Below are 17,890 nucleotides of genomic sequence, written 5' to 3' on the forward strand. Positions count from 1 at the left end.
TCACAGTTGTCCATAATGTTCTCCCTGCAGATGTTCAGCTGCTGTTGATGATGAAAGAAGATATTCCCCCTGAGGGGAGCCCCAGCCTGGACCAGGAGGACCAAGAGCCCCTCTGCATCAAAGAGGAACAGGAGGACCAAGAGCCCCTCTGCATAAAAGAGGAGCAGGAGGACCAAGAGTCCCTCTGCATAAAAGAGGAGCAGGAGGACCAAGAGCCCCTCTGCATAAAAGAGGAGCAGGAGGACCAAGAGCCCCTCTGCATAAAAGAGGAGCAGGAGGACCAAGAGCCCCTCTGCATAAAAGAGGAGCAGGAGGACCAAGAGCCCCTCTGCACAAAAGAGGAACAGGAGGACCAAGAGCCCCTCTGCATAAAAGAGGAGCAGGAAGACCAAGAGCCCCTCTGCATAAAAGAGGAGCAGGAGGACCAAGAGCCCCTCTGCATAAAAGAGGAGCAGGAGGACCAAGAGCCCCTCTGCATAAAAGAGGAGCAGGAGGACCAAGAGCCCGTCTGCATAAAAGAGGAGCAGGAGTACCAAGAGCCCGTCTGCATAAAAGAGGAGCAGGAGTACCAAGAGCCCGTCTGCATAAAAGAGGAGCAGGAGGACCAAGAGCCCCTCCGCATAAAAGAGGAGCAGGAGGACCAAGACTCCCTCTGCATAAAAGAGGAACAGGAGGACCAAGAGCCCCTCCGCATAAAAGAGGAACAGGAGGACCAAGAGCCCCTCTGCATAAAAGAGGAGCCAAAGGAACTCTGGACCAGTCTGGAGGCAGAGCACCTCAAAGGGCTGGAGGAGGCAGATGCCACTAGGTTCCTATTCAATGCTGTGCTTTTGAAGATTGAAGATGACTATGAGATACCTCAGTCTTCACAGCTTCATCATAGCCAAAAGGAGGAAAACAGAGAGGCAGAGCCTCCAGCCAGCAGCTCAGCTACTGGTGTAGAGGACTGTGGACGATCAGGACCAGCCGGGAACCTAGATCCAGATCGTCACGAACAACCGAATGCTGATGATGAAATGGTTTCTGACTCTGAGATGGAAGTCAGTTATGATGATTGGCAAAAGCCTTTGTTAGATTTTGGATCTGAAACAGAGGAGAGTGACAGTGATTGGAAGGAGACCAGGGCACCAGATTCTGCTGCACATGCTCTGAAAGTTAAGGAAACAATTGTAAAGGATGTAGTCTGTAACACTGGCAAGAAATCCTTCAGCTTCTTCAAGTGTAGTAATAGATTTTACTACAAGGGCTTTCTTAAGAGACACATGATGTGTAATGATGGAAAAATGTACGTGAGCTGTTTGGTTCGTAAGAAATGTTTGAAAGTGAAGAAAAAGGTAGATTCACAGAAAAGAGTCCAAGCGGGAGAGAAACTATTTGGATGTGATGTTTGTGGGAAAAGATTTACAATGCAGGGACATCTGAAGAAACACATGAGAGTTCACACAGGAGAGAAACCATTTGGATGTGATGTTTGTGGGAAAAGATTTACACTGAAGGGAGATCTGAAGAAACACATGCTAGTTCACACAGGAGAGAAACCATTTGGATGTGATGTTTGTGGGAACAGATTTACACAGCAGGGAGATCTGAAGAAACACATGAGAGTTCACACAGGTGATAAACTATTTGGATGTGATGTTTGTGGGAAAAGATTTACACGGGAGGGAGCTCTGAAGGAACATATGAGAGTTCACACAGGAGAGAAACCATTTGGATGTGATGTTTGTGGGAAAAGATTTAAACAGCAGGGAGGTCTGAAGAGACATACAAGAGTTCACACAGGAGAGAAACCATTTGGATGTGATGTTTGTGGGAAACAATTTACAATGCAGGGACATCTGAAGGAACACATGAGAGTTCACACAGGAGAGAAACCATTTGGATGTGATGTTTGTAGGAAAAAATTTAAAGAGAAGGGAATGCTGAAGATACACATGAGAGTTCACACAGGAGAGAAACCATTTGGATGTGATGTTTGTGGGAAAAGATTTACACTGAAGGGAAGTCTGAAGAGACACAGGATAGTTCATACAGGAGAGAAACCATTTGGATGTGATGTTTGTGGGAAAATATTTACACGGAAGGGAGATCTGAAGAAACACATGCGAGTTCACACAGGAGAGACACCATTTGGATGTGATGTTTGTGGGAAAAGATTTACACAGCAGGGAAGTCTGAAGAGTCACATGAGAGTTCACACAGGCGATAAACCATTTGGATGTGATGTTTGTGGGAAAAGATTTACAGAGCAGGGAGGTCTGAAGAAACACATGAGAGTTCACACTGGAGAGAAACCATTTGGATGTGATGTTTGTGGAAAAAGATTTACAGTGCAGGGAGATCTGAAGAAACACATGAGAGTACACACAGGAGAGAAACCATTTGAATGCGGTGTTTGTGGGAAAAGATTTACAGTGCAGGGAGATCTGAAGAGACACATGAGAGTACACACAGGAGAGAAACCATTTGAATGTGATGTTTGTGGGAAAAGATTTACAGAGCAGGGAAGTCTGAAGAAACACATGCGAGGTCACACAGGAAAGAAACCATTTGGATGTGATGTTTGTGGGAAAAAATTTAAAGAGAAGGGAACGCTGAAGATACACATGAGAGTTCACACAGGAGAGAAACCATTTGGATGTGATGTTTGTGGGAAAAGATTTAAAGAGAAGGGAAATCTGAAGACACACATGAGAGTTCACACAGGAGAGACACCATTTGGATGTGATGTTTGTGGGAAAAGATTTACAATGCAGGGACATCTGAAGACACACATGAGATGTCACACAGGAGAGAAACCATTTGGATGTGATGTTTGTGGGAAAAGATTTACAATGCAGGGAAGTCTGAAGACGCACATGATTGGTCACACAGGATAGAAACCATTTGGATGTGATGTTTGTGGGAAAAGATTTACAGTGCAGGGACGTCTGAAGAGACACATGAGAGGTCACACAGGAGAGAAACTATTTCGATGTGATGTTTGTGGGAACAGATTTACAGTGCAGGGACGTCTGAAGACGTACATGAAAATTCACACAGGAGAGAAACCATTTGGATGTGATATTTGTGGGAACACATTTACACAGCAGGGAGGTCTGAAGAGACACATGAGAGTTCACACAGGATAAAAATCTATCTTCACTTTTTTGTGAAAGATGAATTCCCTAAATATGTTGTCAGGAACCACTGCAGTTTTCATTGTCTTATATTTTCTTCTTTGTTTATAAATGAAAAGAAAGGGGAAGTTTTTTTCCAAACATATAATTAATTAATTAATTTACATTCAAAGCAATGACAACAAACAGTAAGTCTGTGATGGTGGAAACAAAAGGGAACCAAAGACTGTTCATCAGGGGAAATATGTGTATTCAAAATGCAACATTTACTGTCATGTCTAATTCATACATATTCAAACTGATTGTATTTAAAAACTAATCGGTGGAACAGTATACCTTCTGTATAAAAGGAAACGAAATCAATGGGTTTGTTTTTTTCTTTCTTGGTGTGTTACTGAAACTGTTGTAACATTTTTTTTTTACAGACTCATAACTTTGTATTTCCTAGAAATCTGATGAAATGTTACTAATAATAATAATAACTCCCTAAATGTTCGTTATCATCGGGAAAGTGTGAACAGTCTTTTTTTACTTTCGTTGACAGGTCAGCATTCAGTTTAACATCTTTTTCCTGAAATAAATGAAGAGAAAGATCAAACGTGATGATAGTTTGTTTTTATTATCTCATGAAACCAACCATAAAACAATCATTCAGGAAATTTCAGACAAGTTATGGTTATTTCAATCCGAAGAGAGTTAATTTGAATTCAACACTAATTTATTATACAACATCAAATATGAACAGTGCAAAGCTTTGGGTGATTGGACTCCATCCTGAAGTAGGATAACCAAGGGGTAGTGACGCTGAGGTCAGATAAAGCCTAATCCCACAAAAAAGATTTATTTTATATGAATGAATTAAATAAATACCGTACCTACTGCCGCAGAGAATTCCTAAACAAAATAGAATAGTTATGAGAGAAAGTTGAAGGGTAGAACTTGTTAGGGTGATATTTCATGAGTTGATGTTAAACCTGAGTTAAGAGAGGTCAAGTTAACCAAAGGATAGAATAGGGTCTCGATGGACTGCAGAATAGGATAGTGGGATTTCAATTGATCCAAGAAATGATAGAGGGGATCTCGATAGACTGCAGAAAAAGATAGGTTGGAGTCATGTTAGACCGCAGAACAGAATGGTCCGGGTCAAGTGAGACCGCAAAACAGAATAGTTGGGGGTCACAATGCCTCAGCACGACTTGACCGGGTTCGCTCAGACCGGGAAATGCAAAATGATGTCGATCTTGACGGGTCAACTCAGACTGGGAAATGAGAAAATTGGGCAACCGTCGGACTGGGAATCCTCCGGAACTTCAGGAAGTGAACACAGAGCAGAGAGGAGAGGCTGAAGTAGAGGTTGTTAAAATGTAAATAGTTTAATATTTATAGCCATAGAGCCTCCATTTATTTCCACTATAACTGTTCCATTCTAACTGTTATTCTGCACAAACGACATGTTGTAGTTCTCTACACTTCTAGTCATGATGGTTATGTTTCCATAGAGGAGCAGGACTTTTATTTATTACAGCATCTCCTTTTTTAAACAAGCATCTAAGAGCATAACCCAGAGCCAAAGTACAGTGCAGAAACAAACGAAAACAATAAGTGCAACAAACTAGTATGAATACAATAAGTGCTAAGTGGAAGGCTCAGGGTAGCACTTCTTGAAGAGGTGAGTTTTCATTCTGACCCGAAAGATGGGCAGCGACTCTGCTGTCGTGACATCAGTGGGGAGTTCATTCCACCACTGTGGGGCCAGGACAGAAAACAGCTGTGACCAGGTTGATCGGCCGCAGGGACCTCTGAGAGACGGGGCAACCAATCGCCCCGACCAATATTAGTACACAAACCAGGGGAAATGTGAGATTAAGAGTCTCATGCTCTGCTGTCTGAGCTAGCCGGGCCTGGTACATCAAGCAAAAGGTTGAGAGTTCGAATCCCACCTTGGGTGAGTCTTTTGTACTGTGGACTACTGTTCTCAGGGGTGGCCTTGAGTCCTGTAACACACACCTCCGCCAACCCATCCCCCACTGTTGACATCAGTGGTCTGGGAGGATGCTGATTGCATCACACCACTCTTCCAGTGTCACACTGAAGGAAGTGACGAGTTGCTGACGCTGTGCTGCTGTTTTCCCTCCAATTTGCCTGTCACCTGATCCAGCTCACTTGTGCATAGTGTCTGTTTCACCCTCTTTTTTCTAGTTTTAATTGATCTACTAATAGTACGATGTCAGCCAACACGTACTAGAAGTTTTTTAGAACTTTTTTATAACTAGAACTGTTTTTGCATTTGATCTGCTATGGCTTCACTCACCCCTCCACCCGACTGTGTCAGCTGCGCCCGCCTGGTGGATAAAATCACAGAGTTGGAGGGAAGAATATCCACGCTCTACAGGATCCAGTATGCCGAGAGCCTCATGGACACCATCATTTTCGGTCCATCACAGACTGACACAGCCAGCGACCGCGTGCATGAGTCCATCGCTTCCAGTCCTGCTGCCGCGGCACCTCCTCCGGTCGCAGCTCCTGAGGCGTCCTGGCTACGGCTCGGAGCTAAGCCTAAAGCCCTGGTCAGCTCTACTCCATCACATCACGAGCCCTGGTCCCTGGTCTGTGCTCGCGGCAGCCGGAGAGGGAGACGCTCATCTCCTACACCCCATGGCTTCGATGTCCAGCTGAAGAATGGATTTGACGCCCTTGCCCTGCACGAGTTCCCTCCTCTGACTACGGACTCCCAGCTTCCTACATCATCCCAGCTGCCGCCTCGGGGGACCCACAGCCCCGGGTCCACCGACATCCCTACGCCAGTCATTCCTGAGCCCTCCTCTCGCCCCAGGACACGCCGCTCCATACCGTGCTTTACACCAGCACCGCGGCGAGCTTCGGTCGCCCGTTCTCTCAGTCCTTGCTTGTCTGCTCCGCCACCACTGGTTGAATCCTCGCCTCCATCCACGCGTATTGCACGCGCAGTGTTGCCGCCTCGTCCCCTCTTCGCCCCGACGACGCTGATAGTCGGGGACTCAATCATCAGGAACACCCGTTTCTTCAACGCGGAGACACACTGCTTCCCCGGAGCAACGGCTCCAGACATCCTGCTGACACTGCCTGGCCTGATGCGCGCCCTCCCGTCTTCCATTCGGCGAATTATCGTTCATGTGGGAATCAACGATACAGCCCTCCACCAGTCCGAGTTGACCAAGATGGATTTTACAAATCTTTTAAGCTTTTTAAACAGCTGTGGACTGTCTGTTTTTATCAGTGGTCCAAGTCCAACACTCGGCCGTGGATCACAGCGGTTCAGCAGAGTCCTCAGCCTCCACACCTGGCTCCAGGCCGCCTGCAGGATGAACAACGTGAGCTTCATTGACAATTTTAATCTGTTTTGGGGCCGCTCTTCCGCTTTTAAGAAGGATGGTATTCATTTTAACAAGCTGGGTAGCCGCCTGCTAGCGGCTAATTTACAGTATGCTGTTCACTCCCATTCACATGATTGACTGTTTACACCTGGATCCCCTGTCCGCTGTCACTCTTCCTCTACGATAATTCATCAGCCGCATTCATCCCCTACAAGCAACACCAGCTCCCCCTGGCGGAATGGAGGATCTCCAGCCTCTAACGTAACTTCCACTCCACGACCCATGAACATTCCCGTGAGAATCACAGACTCGCGCTCGCGCCCTAGTTATGGTCGGTTTCGAGGTGCTGCACGAGTGATCCGTCCTATTGCACATACCCCCAAAGCTTCCTGTGCTGATGACGACACAGTGTCTTCCCCCATCAAAATGTGTTTGATTAATGCACGCTCTATAACAAACAAGGCTCACATTTTAAATGACTTGTTCACAAGTCATAATTTGGCTTTTTTATTTCTGACCGAGACCTGGCAACAGAATATGGAATGCATCCATTTCAATGAACTCTGCCCTGTGGACTGTTCTTATGTTGGGACACCGCGTCTGACAGGCCGCGGTGGAGGCCTCGCCGTGGTCTGGAAGAATCAGTTTTCCTGCCACTTGGGGAGCACAGAATCCTATGCTACTTTTGAACTACAGCTGACTAAAGTGGGCCGGCAAAAGCCGTTTTACTGTTTTTTAATTTACCGACCTCCAGGTCCTGCAGGTCAGTTTTTATCAGAATTCACAGACTTTCTGACCTCTATTATCAAGCTAGACAAAGTGCTTCTGGTTGGTGATTTTAATCTGCATGTCAATGATACCACAGACTGTATAGCTACTGAGTTTCTCAATATTACTGAATCTTTTAATTTCACGCAACATGTTTCTGGCGCCACTCACAGGGGTGGTCACACCTTGGACCTTGTGTTTTCTCTGGGTCTTGATATTGATAATACCCGTTGTGAGGACCTATTGATCAGTGACCATAAATGTATTTTCTTTGATCTTTCTGTCAATGCTGACCCCTTGTGTCTGAAACAAACATTCCACTCACGCATTATTACTCAGAGTACAGCTGATCAGTTCTCGATGCACTTCTGCTGTGACTTTTACACAAATCTCAATGATGTTGAACACTTGATACAGTCCTTTAATGAACATTGCACCACTTTGCTGGATAAAGTGGCACCTCTTAAGGAAAGGACACGGGCTGCCTATAACACTACTCCGTGGATGACAGAAGCTGTGTGCAGCGTGAGACAGAAGTGTCGCAGGGCAGAGCGACTCTGGAAAGCTACTGGGCTAGAAGTGCATCGTTTATATCTCAAAGACCTCAGAGTTTCTTTTAATACCACAGTAAAGGAAGCTAGAACTGCTTATTTTGCCAACCTAATCTCTTCTTCAAAGAAAAATCCCAAGATTCTGTTTGACACAATTAGAGGAATTGTTTCACCACCTGTCTCCACTGTACCATGCTATTCTGTTGACGATTGCAACAAATTCCTGATCTATTTTAATGATAAGGTAACAGGTATTAGGTCTGGCATTCGGCCTGGGATCTGTTCGGCTACTTGTAGCTCCTCGCAATCTCCTGCTGTTATGGGCTCTTTCCAGCCTATCAGCCTTCAAGACCTGATGGACTTAATTAACAATACAAAGCCATCAACTTGCCCTCTGGATATAATTCCATCCTCTCTATTTAAGAACGTTCTGTTAACTATTGGCCCTGCAGTAACATCTATTGTCAATTCCTCATTGTATACAGGAATTGTCCCTTCCTATTTCAAACATGCCACTATCCAGCCCATATTAAAAAAAACCTAACTTAGATCCAGCTTTGCCCATGAACTACAGGCCCATATCAAAACTGCCTTTCCTGTCCAAACTTTTAGAGAAAGTGGTGGCCAAACAACTTACTGCTGCACTGGAGAGGCACAATATGTACGACAAGTTCCAGTCTGGGTTTCGTAAGCAACACTCTACTGAAACCGCTCTCCTGAGGGTTTCAAATGACATTCTCATGTGTGCTGATGCAGGTGACTGCTCTGTGTTAGTTCTTCTGGATCTCAGTTCTGCATTTGACACTGTAGACCATGACATCCTGATTAAGAGGCTACGTGATTGGGTGGGCATAACTGGCATAGCGTTAGACTGGTTTACATCTTACCTCAGTGACAGAAGTTTCAATGTCTCTGTGGGTGCTTTTGTGTCTGTTACCTCTCCACTGTCTTGTGGTGTACCGCAGGGCTCGGTTCTGGGGCCTCTGTTATTTTCACTTTATCTGTTACCTTTGGGGCCGATCATAAAAAGCTATAATGTGTCCTATCACTTATATGCAGATGACATCCAACTCCATCTGTCATTCAAACCCAGCGAGGCATTCACATTAACTAGGCTCCTGGACTGTGTCAATGCCATCAGAGACTGGACGGCAGAAAACTGCCTGCAACTCAACGACTCTAAGACGGAGGTCCTAGTTATTGCTCCAGAGGAGTTTGTCCCCATGATCAGGCAGATTATTAGTCCTCTCTCTTCTGCTTCCCATTGCAACCTGCGCAATCTTGGGATTTTCTTTGATCGCTCCATGTCATTTGACCCTCATGTTAAGCAGCTGTCCAGGTCATGTTTCTTCCATCTAAGAAATATCAGTAAACTGAGATCTGTATTATCAACGCCTGAATTAGAAATGATCATACACACATTTATCTCCTCTCGCATTGACTACTGCAACTCACTTTTTACATCACTCAGTGTATCTGCTCTTAACCGTCTGCAGGTCATCCAAAATGCTGCCGCCAGATTACTCACCAGGACAAACCGACGGTCTCACATCACCCCCGTACTCCGATCTCTCCACTGGCTTCCTGTAGCATCTCGGATACACTTCAAAATTCTCACCATCACTTACAGAGCACTTCATGGTCAGGCTCCGACTTATGTAGCTGATCTACTTCGCCCCTATTCACCCGCCCGCACTCTCAGGTCAAATGCTCTAGGTCTTCTGTCAGTCCCACGCACACGATTTAAGACCCGTGGTGACCGAGCTTTTGAGGCAGTGGCTCCGAGGCTCTGGAATGCTCTGCCTGCAACTCTACGCCTCGCAGATACTGTGGATACTTTTAAAAGCCAGCTAAAAACCCACCTGTTTAGGCTGGCGTTTGTGTAAAAGTAAACCCATGTCCTAGACCTGCTCTTAACATTTGTTTTACATTTTTATTTTTATTTTAATTTTATTCTTTAACATTTTTTATTCACTCTGTGTATGTAATTTATTGACCGTAGGGTCACATTGTGTTTTTATGCTTTTAAATGTCTGCTCTGTTAAGCACTTTGTGATAGTACTGTCTGTGAAAAGCGCTATATAAATAAAATTCATTCATTCATTCATTCATTCATTCATTCATTCATTCATTGTCGGTTTATTCATGGCATTGTTTTTACAAGCCATTTCAAATGAAATACGATCATTAGCGAACGAAGTAGAGAACCATGCACTCAATGACTATCTTCAGTTTCGGCGAGATAGGTTGATAGAGGACTTGGCTCAGCTCAATAGTAATATGGATGTGGAAGTTGACCAAAGAGTGTTTGACAGTCTTCAAGAAGCTGCCCGCCAACTTTACATCCTCTCAGAGACAGAAGAGGCGAGCCATGGACGTCCGTCGTACATTTTATCTCCAAATATAATCGAAGCACACCTACTATGGGGGCACACCGCTGGGGACATAGCACAGGTGTTCGGAGTGTGCGAGAGAACGATTCGTCGGAGGATGGTACAGTACGGAATAAGGTGTTTATATATAAATTGTATAACGTGTAGTTTTACTCCACATCATGTCAAGTGTTTGTCTGGTTTAACTTATTATCTTTTAAAAGTTGCAATATATGTGTGCAGATTTACGTAATGTTTATTGATGGTAACGTTGGCATTACATGGTTGCCATGAATTAAACTCTTCATTGGTCAGATAATCTGTGACCCTATTACTGGATAAAAGGTGAACGGAGTCAGATTTGACACCTTTTAAGGCAAGGCAAGTTTATTTGTATAGCACATTTCAACAACAAGGTCATTCAAAGTGCTTCACATAAAACCATTAAAAGCATCAAAACATAAGGCAAAAGAAAAGGAGGTTTAAAAACAATTAAGAACATTCATTAAAACATTAAAAAACAGTGTAAGAAATAAAATGCAGTCGTAAAATGCAGAAATGCAGGAAATTGATTAATATATTAATTGAGCTGAGGGTCTCAGCAGACCTGCAGCTTTCTGGGACTTTGTTCCAGATATGTGGAGCAGAAAAACTGAACGCTGCTTCTCCATGTTTAGTTCTGACTCTGGGAACAGAAAGTAGACCGGTCCCAGACGACCTGAGGGGTCGGGATGGTTCATAAGGTAGCAGCAGATCAGAGATGTATTTTGGCCCGAAACCATTCAGTGCTTTGTAAACCAACAGCAGGAGTTTAAAGTAAATTCTTTGTTGGACAGGAAGCCAGTGCAAAGACATTAGAACTGGGGTGATGTGATCCACCCTCCTGGTCTTAGTGAGGACTCGAGCTGCAGCTTTCTGACGGACTTTTTACAGAGACCTGTAAACACACCGTTACAGTAGTCCAGTCTGCTGAAGATAAATGCGTGGACAAGTTTTTCCAAATCCTGTTGAGACATAAGTCCTCTAATCCTTGATGTATTCTTCAGGTGATAGTAGGCTGATTTTGTAATTGTCTTGACATGGCTGTTCAGGTTGAGGTCTGAATCCATAACTACACCTAGATTTCTGGCTTGGTTTGTGGGTTTTAACATCAGTGATTGAAGCTGAGCGGTGATTTTCAATTGTTTGTCCTTGGTACCAAAAACAATTACTTCTGTTTTATCTTTGTTGAAGAAAATTCTGGCACATCCAGTTGTTGATTTGTTCAATGCAGTTACCCAGCCCTTGTATGGGATTATAGTCCCCTGGTGACATAGTTATGTAGATGTGTGTGTCTGTATAATTATGATAACACACTTTGTTGTTTTCCATAATCTGAGCTCGTGGAAGCATGTAGATGTTGAACAGAAGAGGCCCCAGTATTGAACCTTAGGGAACACCACATGTCATTTTAGTCAGCTCTGATGTGTAATCAGCTACAGACACAAAGTATTCTCGGTCCTTCAAGTAGGATTCAAACCAGTTAAGTGCTGTGCCAGAGAGTCCCACCCAGATTATTAGTCTTTCTAGGAGTATGGCATGGTCGACCGTGTCGAATGCAGCACTGAGATCCAGTAACACTAAGACTGAACTTCTGCCATTGTCTATGTTTAAGTGGATGTCGTTGAAACCCTTAACAAGATCAGTTTCAGTACTGTGGTGCTGTCGAAATCCTGAATCAAAGCAGTTATTTATGGCCAAGAAGTTGGTCAGCTGTTGGAAAACCGCTTTTTCAATTATTTTACTTAAAAATGGGAGGTTTGATATTGGCCTATAATTTTTCATTGTTGCGGAGTCTAAACTAGCCTTCTTTAGGAGTGGTTTAATAACTGCAGTTTTTAGGGCTTGTGGGAAGACACCTGAGAGAAGGGATGTGTTTACAATTTGTAAAAGATCAGTGGTCATGCAGTTTGAAATATTTTTGAAAAAGTGTGTTGGTAGAATATCCAAGCAGCAGGAGGATGACTTCAGATGTTGTATAATGTCTTCTAGGCTTCTACGGTCGATTGAATGAAATTGTGTCATGATATTTGAATGGATGTTATTCAGAGATCGGGACAACACATATCCTGTGGTTGGTGTGGAGGCACTGACTGCTTGTCTAATTTTCTGAATTTTGTCAGTAAAAAAGGAGGCAAATTGATTGCATGCCCAAGTGGATTGGAGCTCAGCAGCTACCGACACTGGAGGGTTTGTTAGCCTGTCGACGGTAGCAAATAAGGCGCGTGTATTGTTCTTGTTTTTGGTTATGATGTCAGAGAAAAATGACTGCCTTGCATTTCTAAGTTCCAAATTATAATTGCGAAGTCTCTCTTTATAGATGTCACAGTGAACCTGGAGATTAGTTTTTCGCCACCTGCGCTCAGCTTTCCGACACTCTCGTTTCTCTATTTTGACCAGCGTAGCATTTCTCCAAGGAGATCTTTGCTTACCCGAGACAACCTTCACTTTAGTGGGTGCAATGGCATCAATTATATTTTTTACTTTAAAATTGAAGCCATCTACAAGCTCATTGACTGAGCGGCAAGAGAGGGCTGGTGTGGAGGAGAACTTCTGAATAAATAGTTCACTGGTGTTTTCAGAGATGAAACGCTTTGTCACAACCTTGGTTTGGACATTTGTGTGCAAGGAGATTGCACTCTCAAAGAAAACACAGAAATTATCAGAGAGTGCAACATCAGTCACAGCAACCTTGGAAATGTTTACACCTTTGGTGATGATTAGGTCCAGAGTGTACCCCCTGTTGTGGGTGGGTCCTGTCACATGCTGAGTCAGATCATAGTTATCAAGGACACCACATAGTTCTATAGACTCTTTGTCCTGGGGATTATCAACATGGATATTAAAATCACCAACAATAACAACACAGTCAAAATCAATACAGATTACAGACAGCAGTTCAGTAAACTCATCAAAGAAGGTTGCACAGTATTTAGGCGGTCTGTAAATGTTTCGGAATAAAGCTTGAGTGGAATTCAGAGCCACATATTCAAAAGAACCAAAATGACCAAAGGACATCTGCTTGCATCGAAGAGAATCATTTAATAAAACAGCAACTCCACCTCCTTTCTTATGTGCTCTTGTTTCACTCATGAAACTGAAGTTGTGAGGTGTTGATTCAATAAGAACAGCTGCACTGTTATCTTGATTTAACCAAGTTTCAGATAAAAACAAAATGTCCAGTTTGTGCCTAACAATAAAATCATTGATTAAAAATGTTTTTCCTGACAGAGACCTGACATTTAATAAAGCTAAGTTTAATGTGGTTCAAGCTTTCTTTGCGCATTTTATTTGGACAGGCTGACGAGGAATGTATGCTAAGTTTGATAAGTTTGCAGGTTTACTGTTGTTTCTTCGCAGCCTCACCTTTCTTTTTCTATAAACTTGCAGGACAGGAATTGAGACGGCTAGCTGCATACAGGGCCCCGACTTATCCTGGAGAGTCATTGGTGTCATTAGCCTTGTAGCCTGGACCCAGAAGATATCAATTATTTCCTTTATCAGGTAGGGGAGACAGAGGATGGTTGTGGAACCGTCGAGGAGTGGGGCGAGGAGTGTGTTTGGTTCCAGCAATGACCAGCTCTTTCATGTGGTCAGTGAACTCCAGGTGGGGGGAGGATGGGGAGAGTGTGAGAGAGGAAAGGGACCTGATGATAAAATGATAAAACAAGTGATATTTCAAACAAGGTTCTAAAAAAGTAATAACTGACTGAAAATGACTCACAGTTCTGTAGACATGTTGACCAGAATAACTTACTACATAATAAATTACTTTTGGCTGAACAGACCCTTTAACCTCAACTCTTTTAACTGCAGGTTGACATGGAGTTTGGAGTTGACTGGACTGGACCGTGTGGTCATCGTCAGCCTGGTGTTGTGGTCCCTGAAGTTCAGCTGCAACGCTCACTAACTGACCAGGAAGTTGAAAGTCTACCAGACCCTGATGGCCCCCTGTCCAATGTGTTGAATGTCTTTGTACAAACTTTGAGCTTAATATCAGAAATGCTCCAGTAAATGCCTGCGTCACAAGCTCTATGATGCAGGTGAAAGTTACATAAATGCTCTGATTAAGCAAAGTTCTGAAACCAGCGTTGAATCGCATTCTTATTTACTAAACTCCTGTTTCACATGACTAAAAAGATGAACACAAAAGTAAAAATAATGGTAATGACAGCTCTGACAGTGTATGTATATATATATATACATATTTTTTTAAAGCCGATGTCAATGTACGCACTGAATCACAAGGCTCGAGGAACTGGAACATGCATCCCGTTTCAGAACAATATCACAAATAAAGAACAGCAACAACAATTGAATCTGTCTCTGTTGTAACAGTCTCCCGATCATCTTTAAAACAATTAAACAGGGAAGAATGGGATTAAACCTACGAGATAATGCTTGAAGACAAATATGCATCACCACATTGTGTGTGTGAGTGTTACACACTAACAGAACTAGGTCCTAGTTTACATCACTCATTAAACTGCTTTTATACTGCAATTCAATATTTTGGTTGGAAAAGCAAGACAACAATGCTACACGATTACTAAAGTGTACATACAGAGTGATATATTGATGTACAGTCTCCCTAGATCAATCCAAACCCAGTGTCAGTGCTACAAATAGCAGCAAGAATGTCTCTTTCAAAGTTACAGTAGTCTTTGTAATGTCCTGGAAGTTTCAGCTGGTGGAAGAACTGGGGAAGTTGCTCTCCACCACGTTAATATCCAGCTGGTGTCTGGGAAGCACATTCCATCCTATCCAGAACTGCACCAGTTTCCCAAGGATGCTTGGAGATGCTTCCAAAAAAGAAAAGTCAATATTTCTTTAATTGCCGTGAAGGATTTTGTTACATCAATCATGAAAGCAATTTAAAAATAATTATTTGACTTAATTTGTGCTTTGGGTTGTTATTGTTGCTGAGAATTCATAGTTAAAAAGAAAAGTAGAGGAAGCACAACAAACTCACAAATAACCTGTGAGAAACTATTAAAAGTTTCTATTCATTTACCGGTCTCAATAAATGTGCGAAGGAATCCTGTGATCCGACATGTATCCTCCAAAGAGACATCACTGTCTTCATCCTCATCTTCTGTTGGCCATTTTATCTTCTCCAAGACCATCTGACGGATTCATTTCATACGATCAGTTAACACTTGTTTCCAAACAAACAAGAGAATAGAAAGCACAATAAACAGCAGAATAGAAAATGAGAAATTTTCAATTCTAATAATCCCAATTGTAATTCGATCAGGGCATAGTTGTTATTTTAAAGAACCATGCTGGAGGTTTTTGCATGGCAACACTTTTTTTAAATTGGTTTCCTTCTTTTTAGGCAGGAATTTGTGTCAATTCATTTCTATGAAACTCAACTTGCAAGGACTTCAGCACAACCATGTTTGAGCAGTACTTGTTCATGCAGTGATGTAGGTTTAACTTTAAAAAAGGAGGAAAAAGTGATCAAATGCTGACTGTGATAATTTCAATGCAACACGTTTCAGATCTCACCAGGTTCATGTTTATTGTAATGAACTGAAACCAATGGCTGCCAGAGGGTAGAAAACACATGTCATTTCTGAGAAAGTAATTTGTGTGAGTGTTTTTGACTTAGCATCATGGGGTCACTTACCTGTGGTGTGCACTGTAAATCAGATGCTCTTGCAAAGAGGAGGGGAATTGTGTCTTTCGTCTCGGTTAGCAAAGGCCAGATCAGTGTCTCTTTCAACCCCCTTCGTAACTTTCACTTGTTTTGAGGTTCTTCCAAGGACCTGCAAAACATTTGCATCACAACAGAAAAGCAAAGCAGTTTTACTAATCTTTAACTGACAGCCTAATTAGCACTAATTAATAAACTCATCAACACCCATCTGTGTATGTCACAAAAAAGACAAAATGTGAAAGACATAATGTTGTCCTACATCAGAACTTCAACTCTGATTAGTCGGTCTGGTTTGTATGATCTGTTCAGTACAGATCAGAATACTCACAGCATGGAGGAGCAGTTTGTCCAGCAGCCATCTTCTGTTGTCAGATGTGACTGCAGGCAAATCCCATGTCAGTGCCAACTCATTGATTATGTTTTTTTCTTCAGATGACAAATCTGCTGTACCCTCCAGCTAATAATGACAATTAGAATAGATTAGAATTCCTGATTTCTCAAGACTTGCATAACATTCAGATTTGATACAACAAATAGGGAAAGGACAACTTGTCAATAACTAATATTGCTTCAGCACCCCCTGCTGGTTTAAATTAGTAAATGATGTGATTGTGGCATAAATATCAGAGAAAAATTTCTGACATCAGGTATTACTTTTATTGTCCTTGCCCTGAATTTGTATCATTAAAATCTTACTGGAAAAATGTATTGTACCACTTTGATTGTCTCACGGATGTCAAGGTCAGCACAGTCCTTAATATCTATTATGTATCTATCTAATATTCTTCTGGGGATCCACCAAAGAGCACATGCAGGATAGCTGGGCTGAGTCCTCCAAGACATGGCCCATTATGGAGGAATGAATGACCAATCATTCGGCCAGCAACAACAAAGAAGTCACTCTCCAAAAGGTCATGCGAAGTGGAGGGAATCAGATGATCTTGTTCCCCCTCAAAAAGAAGAGTTCCTCCTGGTACTTCAATTAAAAAAGAAAAGTGAAGTAGAATGCATCGATAGTGCAGAATGTAAAGGACGTATATATTCAAACTTTCATACAGAATTAGTAAGGAAATATCATACTCTGGATGTTACTTTACGGACACGTAACAAGCTATGACTGGACCCGGTGCTTCATTTGAATCACGTTAACGTTAAATAAACACGCACGTCTCCGTTGTATCAGGTCACGAAACTTCATTCATGCATGTAGATCATAGTTATGTACATGAACTGCTCCACGTGTGTTTGACAGCATTAGTTACTAGTTACTTATCTTGTTGTCCTATGAATTGATACCAGTCATGATGAGGGTACGTATCACTCTTTGGTTTCTTCTATGGATAAAAAGAAACAATATGTATGTGTGAAACTGCTGTGTTACTAACACCTGAATGCATGTGTTTGAAGTGTGCCATGTTGCTTCACCTGCCTAGGTTACATCATGACTGTCCACTGAATATTAACCCATTGAAACATCAACACACGTGTATGAATGAAGTATATTCTTTACATATTAATGTGAGAAACAGTCTGTCATTGGATAAGGCTGAGAAAGGTGAAGTAACAATACTAACAGTAGTGTTTGTATATTGTCAAAATATAAATGACTTACAAGGTTTTTTCGTTGTAGAACCATCTGCTGCACTGGCTGCACCAACTCATCTGAAGGGTTCACGAGTAGATGGTAAATACATCCAACATGTAAACGTATCTGTCATAGTCACTGTGCTCATATCTGTTATAAACCATTGATTATGTTTTGTGATCCTTCTCTTGCAGCCGCTGCTCTAACTGTAAAGAGACCTGTACCTGTTTCCCAGGAGCTCACGTGTCTGCTGCTAGAGGGAGCGGGTCGTCCATCAACAGAGACGCCTGTCACAGTCCCTGGTGTGTATTATTTGACCTGTATTTTCATCTTAAAAATAAACTATATGTAGTGTCCATCAAAACTGTTGTTAATTCTTTAAAGTAACTGCTGCACTGTATTCAGACAAAAGGTAGGCAGCACTCTAGTGTCCAGCTTGCT

The 17,890-nt window shown here is 42.5% G+C and overlaps 1 protein-coding gene across 1 annotated transcript; it reads left to right on the plus strand.

The window, feature by feature from the left end:
* Nucleotides 1-1,283: 1,283 nt before the first annotated feature.
* LOC306787378 (uncharacterized protein) lies at nt 1,284-17,655 on the plus strand (the record flags this gene model as incomplete). The annotated part of the gene is made up of 3 exons (XM_079282497.1): nt 1,284-1,688; nt 2,085-2,192; nt 17,644-17,655. 3 exons carry the CDS (start codon nt 1,284-1,286, stop codon nt 17,653-17,655), a joined length of 525 nt encoding a protein of 174 aa, XP_079138623.1.
* Nucleotides 17,656-17,890: the final 235 nt, after the last annotated feature.

This window comes from Melanostigma gelatinosum, assembly GCF_949748355.1.
Source record: "Melanostigma gelatinosum genome assembly, chromosome: 13".
NCBI lineage: Eukaryota > Metazoa > Chordata > Actinopteri > Perciformes > Zoarcidae > Melanostigma > Melanostigma gelatinosum.